The following is a 7246-nucleotide window of genomic DNA, read 5'->3' on the forward strand; positions in this document are numbered from 1 at the left end:
TATAGATTCACTTATCCTGGGTTTCATAGACTGAGAAACATAGAAAAACACATAACAAGGAGTCAAGGTTACTCACAATGACAAAATAACAAGAGACAAATCCCAATATGAAAAAAAACCACCACAGAGAATATTAAAAACCAGATCAAGCAAGCACAAAGTTTGTCAAAAGGGAGCTCAAGTGACAAAGTGTTAACTGTTCCAGTCAAATAGATCATCGTAATCCTCTGTAATCATCTCTCCAATATGCTCTATCTGATCACCCGATTATTCCCATCCCTGTATTAGGTTAGAGGGAAATCGCCAGAGACTTATTCCCTATGTAGGCCCTGCAAATGTATTTTGGGCTTTTACTGTCATCCATAGCTCTCACACTAGAATCTCACAATTTAAGCTCTGATACTATTTAGATTTGGATGATATAATTTACAATCCTTGGATCGTGGCTTATTTGACATCTCACTTAGATGGTTGCTTGTTTGAAATCAAGCCTTTAAGACCCCAGACACTATTCTTTCTGGTAGCCAGGCACTATCTAATTTCCTCACTGCACTTTGCTACAGCACCCATATCTTCTGTGTTTCCTCGAAAAGGGTGAGAATTGAGCAGGACCATGTTGTAAGAATTAATTGTTCTTTGACTGGAGCTAGGATTAAGTGTGAGCCCCAAATCCATTCCTGAATCTATGTTTTTTAATCTGCCTCTGGCTTGCCTTGGAGACATCCTTGTTAATTTGTGGTAGAGAATCTTGTCTATCATCTTTTTAGAGCATAAGGGCCTTCTGTTTATAGTGTCATTGATTGGTCCATAGTACTATATTTAAAACACCATTGAGAAGGGGAGATTGAATAAGTGTGCAGGCTAACTACAGATCGTAATAGATGGATTATTGACTTGTACAGAATAAATCCTTATGTGACTCCTTGCACAAACAATGGGAATTGGTAGTCAGGCAAAACTTATAATAATATCCACTTACAATGTCAGACCCAGGTATGCCAGAATAACACATATCTTAATACATGAAGTAGGGCATTGAAATAGTATGGAAATGTTAGTCTGCCTACCGACATGACAGCTCAGTACTCTTGGAATAGCTGTCTTCTGCTTCTTCACAGACCATGTAGTTTCAGTCTGAAGTCCTCAGGTTACAGGTATGTGTGAGGTAGAGCCTAGTTCACCTAGTGGGGTTTCCACATCTCATCCCTCTGGTGTGGCCCTTGCAGAACCAGAGTTCACATGCTCTTGTCTTCTCCAAGATGTGTGCGCTCCCTTTCACCCCTCCTGACTTGATTTTCCCATCAGTATTCTCATCACTCTGGTAGGAATGTCTGCCAGTCTCAGGGAACCTCGTCACACCTTTGCAGGGGAGCCACTAAGAGGTCATCCTCCTGTCTTCCTCTCTTGAAAATCTGAGCTCAGCTGATGTGAGGACCCTTCTGCCAAAGTGGCCTTCAAGACACACACAGAGAGGATGGTGCATGGTGCATGGGCACCAGTCAAGCTCTCCACAGTGCTGCCTGGAGGACCTGGCCAGGGGACTGGATGGCCTTAAAGCCTGAGCTTGCGCCCATCTTGGTGCTCTTTTCTACAGCAGTGGACTCGTACAGGGTGTGCCCTTTTGTGATTGACTACCTTCATTCAGCATAATGGTTTCCAGATCCCTCCACGTCATGAGGCATTTCATCACTGTTTATATAGGGATGCATAGTATTCCATTGTGTGTATATATCAAAGTTTTAAAACCCATTCTACCGATGGGAATTTGGGCTGTTTCCAACTTCTTGCTATTGTGAACTGTGCTGCAATGAACCTGGGAGGGCATGCTTCTGCTGTCTCTTATTTCTTTGGGGCACATGCCCAGTAACGATATTGTTGGTATTTCTATTGCCAGAAGTTTAAGAATCACCATAGTGCTTTCCACAGTGGTTGTACGTATTTACAAGCCAACCAGCAGACTATAAGAGTTTCAGTGTCTGTATGAGCACCCCCAAAAATGATTTATAAAACAAAATGAAAAAAAAAAAAAAGAGTTCCAATCGCTCCACACCCTCTCCAGAATTTATTGTTCTCTGTTTTCTTTTAAATTGGGCTATGGTTGTGGCTGTTAGATGGTCTCTCATCATTGTTTAGATTTGCATTTCCCAGATGGCTAAGTGAATAAGCTTTTCCTCGTGCTTATAGCCATTTGGGTGTCATCTTTTGTAAATTGTCTATTCAGGTCCTTGTCCACCTTTTAAGAGGATTATTTACATTTTTTTCTTGTTGTAGGCTTGCAATGTTCTGTAGATTTGTAGTAATTAGCCCTTTTTCTATTATGTTATTGCTAAGCATCTTTTCCCAATCTGTTTTTGTCCGTTGGCACATTTTTATTCAGTCTCCATCCCCCTGTCTAGTTCTTGTATACTCATCTTTAAAAATTGAACTGTGATTATAATGTGCATACATCTTTGTATTCTGATATTTATCTCTTATTAAGCTTATAGAAAATTTAGGGGAGAAAACCCCAGAACAGTTTAGAGTAGTATACAAATCAGTATTTTAGCACAGTTCATTACTCATTTTCTCATTGCTAATATCCTTCTCTACGGAGTCCTGGTGATGCTGTCAGGTAAGCATTGGACTGCTGACCACACGGTTGGCAGTTCATACATACCAGCCACTCCCAGGAGACAGTCGAAGCTCTCTCCTCTTGTAAAAGTGCACAGCCTCTGAAACTGGAGGGTTACTGTCAGCCAGAACAGACTTGATGGCAGCAGGTTTATATCATGTTCTAATTTCTTTCCTGAGGGTTTGCACTTTGCCTGAGCTTCTGTTACTGTCTTCTTAACAATCTGAGCCACACAATCATGCATTTGTTGTACATTTGCATCTAACTGCCAATGTTTGTCAAATGTGGTTCATTCCTGTTACTCATTTCAAGTGACTTTTATACTAAATCTCTGTGGGGTAAGAATGCTGTTTCTAAAAAGTTTTTAGTGGCACAGGCTAAAGAGGCAAATAGCAAGCTTCCACTGTAAAGGCAATTCCTCCTTTACCAAGAGTTCCGTTTTATACTCTTTCTGTATCTTTATAGATATTTTAGGATCAAGGTGGGAGGGTCAAGTCCAGGAGTGCTAGCCAGACACTGTTTCAGCAGACACATGGTTTCTATTTTAGAGTGTGCCTCTAGCTCAGGTGATCTGTGTCTTCCTTTGCCACATGATTTTCATTTTTTTCTTCCTGGAAGATGGTGCTGCTGTTCGTACTGCTTTAGCCTGGCATCTCTTGATTAGGGCAGTGAGCATTTGCACAAGAAGCTGGGGTGGTGGCGGTGGTGGTGGTGGTGGTGTGTGTCTTGTGTTTTCACTGATTCGTCGACCTTTGATCCAACTGTGTGTCAGAGAGTCTAAGAGAGCATGTTTGCATCTGCCTAGATGCCCTTGCATCCCTCTACCCTTTCTGTGCACTCCCTCCCCTCGGAGTGCATTCACTTTGCAAACTTAGCACCTAAAGCTTCTTCTCCAGAAGTGCCTTGGGGCTTACAAAGCCTGCCTTGTTTATGCTCCTTCAGACATGCTGAGCTGCTAACTGTAAGGACAGCAATGCAAGCCCACCAGAGAAAGATGAGGCTTTCTGCTCCTGTAAAGGTTTACAGCCTGGGAAACCCACAGGGCAGTTTTGCTTTGCCCGCTAGGGTTAGCATGTGAGTCCGAATTGAGCTGATGGCAGTGACTTTGAAAACAGCCTCTAACCAGTGATTGATAGGCCCCTGTGGGAGCAGGCTGAGGCCACCTTCTGGGGGACTTTCCCTGAGGTTGCACTCATCCTCCCCGCCACCCCCCTCCCCAATTGGGGCTTCTTTCACTCCCTCTCAGGTGGCCCCTCCTTCATCTACTAAGGCCCGGTTCCTGCCCTTGATTCTACCTCAGAGCGACCCTATAGCACAGAGCAGAACTTCTCTAGGGTTTCTGAGTCTGTGCATCTTTACAGAAGCAGGCTGACTCTTCTTTCTACCTCCGATTGGCTGATGGGTTTGAATAGTAAACTTTGGGTTAACCGTCTAATGCTTAGCCCATTGCACCCCAGGGGACCCCCTAAGAAACTCCTTGCACACAGATCCTTAACATGGGATCTGCTGCTGATGGAAGATAGAAGCCTCTCTACCGCCCTCCCAAATAGTTCTTCCCTTTGACAATGCCCCACTCTGATAGAACAGGACATGAACTTTCTTCGTCTCTCCACATGAACAACGCTGGCACTTCTCCTATTTGCCAGGGCCTTTTTATGAAGCGTGAAGACACAGCTCACTTTGTCCCTTCATCTGTTCAGGACGCTTCCATTTTTAAATGACTCAACCTAAATTTCACAGAGATGAAATGTACCTAAGATAGCCATTTTCATGTGAACCATTCCACAGTACTTCGTACCATGTCAGCGTGCACAGTTCCATCAGCCCAAAGTACAACTCTGAATGCACAGAGCACTTTCTCCCCATCCCATCTCTTCTGGGCCCCTGGCAAGCCCCAGTCAGTGTTCTGTCTCTAAGGATTTACCTCTCCTGGACACTTCAAGTAAATAGAATCCATGTCAGTCTTCATCAGAATGTGGAGGTTCCTCTAGGCTGCAGAGTATTAGTGCTTCTTTCCTTATAGGACTGGACATTGTATGGATACCTCACATTTGATGGGGAGTTGGGCTGTTTCTACATTTGGGCTTTGTGAATAGTGCTGTTATGGATGTGTGTTTCTGTGTGTGTGTGTGTGTGCATGCTCGCAGGTGTGTATCCCTGCATTCAATACTTGGGGATATATGCTTCGGAGTGGAACTGCCAGGTCGTATGGTAATTTTATGTTTACAATTTTGAGAGACCACCAAATGGTTTTCCACAACAGGGACACCATTTTACCTTCTTTCCAGGAATGAATGAAGCTACTCTTTTCCTCATAGCTTTGCCTGAACACCAAGCAAGCATTTGCAGCCTTTGCTGCTCTTGGCTAGATTCTTTTCCATCTCTGAGGCCTCTGCTCAGACACCTGGGCCTGACTGTTTCTGTAAGGCATTATCTCTGATCTGCCAGCGGGCTAGCTTCCAACTGTTCACACGGCAGAGTCCAGGATCCAAGACAATGGAAGCGCAGGAGCTTCTTAAAGTCCAGGGTCAGAACTGGCACAGAAATCACCATCATTTCATGGTGTTGGTCGGTCACAGCAGGCCACAGAGGGAAGGGGCAGGAAAATGATTCTGCATTCAGAACCATGGCCTGGTCTTGCTTTGCAGGGCTGAGCAATGGTGAAGGGCCCGTCAGCGAGAGTGAGAGTTTCCGGAGAGTCTCTGAGCAGCTTGTGAAGTACATGAACTCCAGAGATCGGTCGCTGCAGAAAAACTTTCTGAAGCAAGAAATCGTTCAGCGATTCCTGCGTCTCCTGTCTTCGCTGCAAGGTAATTTTTTTGTCAAAACAAGCACATGGGTAAGACACAATTTATACTTATTAGCACTCTTTTTTCCAACAAGTTAAAATTAAGGTAAAAAAGGTAGCATGTCTACAAAGATGATGGGGTGCTCTTTAGTGACAAGTCAGTCTTCTACCTCTCTGAACTTCAGGTGCTAAATCTCAGGCCCACAGGCAATGCCTGTTACTAGTTTCTCTTGTTTCCTGCGAGAATTACTCTTTTCATATTCTGTCATTAACAAAACAAAACAAAACAACTCTAGGCGTGGCTTTCCCCTGTATACACCAGATAATAAACCAAACCAAACTCACTGCCATTGGCCCAAGTCCAACTTATAGTGACCCTGTGGGACAGGGTAGAACTGCCCCTGTGGGTTTTGGATACCATAACTATATGGGAATAGAGAACCGCATATCTTTCTCCAAATAATGTTAATTTTATGTTATTTTTTCACTGGGGAAATTAGGAAACTTTCAGAAAAAAAAGTATCAGTTTTAGATAATCAGGGAAGATTCCAGAACTCATAAGTGAAATTGAGCATTTATAAAATTAACATTCAGTATGAACTATTAAAGTACTCAACTCAGACTATTTGTAGGTCAGAGATGTCTCAATTTTACAGAGAAGGCAGGAAGGCTTGGCTGTAGTAACCAAATATGTTTTTCAGAGTATGCAGCAGATTGTGCAGCTTAAGGCTTGAAATTTTACCTTCAAGTCTTAACTCTACATTTTCCAAGTCTGTGCCCTTTGACCGATTGCTTATCCTTTTTAAGCTTTAGTCTTTTCATCTCTGTCTAGTTGGGAGAACTCACCTTACCCTAATTGATAAGGAACAATATGAGATAGTTGATAGGTCTAGTGGCCTGTATAGAAAATACTAATGCATGTTAGCTATTAGTGTGGGTTTGCAATACCAGTTTTTCTTTCTTGGGATATGAGGGACTCAAAGATAAGTATCACAGCCAAGCCTCAAGGAAAGGGCCACCTCATGAGGGATCTTTCAGTGAGATCATTTGGTGCAAAACCTGCACCTTGGGAGCCTTTGACTTTTGGATTTCATGTCATCTGACCCATGGCCCATGCTGACTATTCTCATTTCTAAGTAGGGTTATAAAAATAAAATGCGAGCTGCTGTTGGGGATTGGTAAAAATCTCCTAAGAAGCTATAAAATAAGAATGTTATTTTTTTGAAAGTCTTAAGGTCTGTGCTCCTGTCTTTTCTTTGTTTCGCTGTGAATATTTATGTGTGTTGAGGTAGGTCCCTCTCTGTCTCATTTTGGGCACCTTACTCTTCAAATCTGTCCCTCTCTCTTACTTGCCCCCTGCAGGTCTTCCTCCAGCCAACTTGAGCACCTTTCCCCAACTCTCCTCCAATGCCTTATCTTTTCACTTTATTCCTTCTCTTTAGGTTTCCCCTTTCTCCTCTATTGGGAAGCGAAAATAAGCAAATGTAAACCATACTACTTTTTCTTTAAGGAACTCTTGATTTCTTCCCTTTTATTCCCTCCCATTTTTCTTGCTAGCTGACTTGCCAGGTAAAGTACAAATATAAAATATTTCATGGGCATACTTATACTAAAAATATATATATTTTTAATATATATATTTGTTGGTTACATACATTTGTTGGTTATGTGAAATTAAAATTTTCTATGTTTGGAAAAAACATTCTGAAGATCTAGTTAAAATTTTCTTTTTTTTTTTTTTCATTTCAATGAGCTCCTTGGAGGACACGTTTTATTTCAAAAGCACATAATAGTACAGCACTGGTCATTCTCATTATACTAGCATAGAATATTTGTATTATACTCTG

The 7246-nt window shown here is 42.3% G+C and overlaps 1 protein-coding gene across 2 annotated transcripts in view; it reads left to right on the forward strand.

The window, feature by feature from the left end:
- TRANK1 (tetratricopeptide repeat and ankyrin repeat containing 1) overlaps window positions 1-7246 on the forward strand; it is a 147786-nt gene that overhangs the window by 93480 nt on the left and 47060 nt on the right. For both annotated transcript variants that reach the window (XM_045297438.1, XM_045297439.1), the window contains one exon: window positions 5260-5421. In XM_045297438.1, coding sequence (XP_045153373.1) covers window positions 5260-5421 — 162 coding nt within the window. The remainder of the gene's footprint in view (window positions 1-5259; window positions 5422-7246) is intronic.

This window comes from Echinops telfairi, unplaced genomic scaffold (assembly GCF_000313985.2).
Source record: "Echinops telfairi isolate 266 unplaced genomic scaffold, ASM31398v2 ScPeMD7_7420;HRSCAF=8458, whole genome shotgun sequence".
NCBI lineage: Eukaryota > Metazoa > Chordata > Mammalia > Afrosoricida > Tenrecidae > Echinops > Echinops telfairi.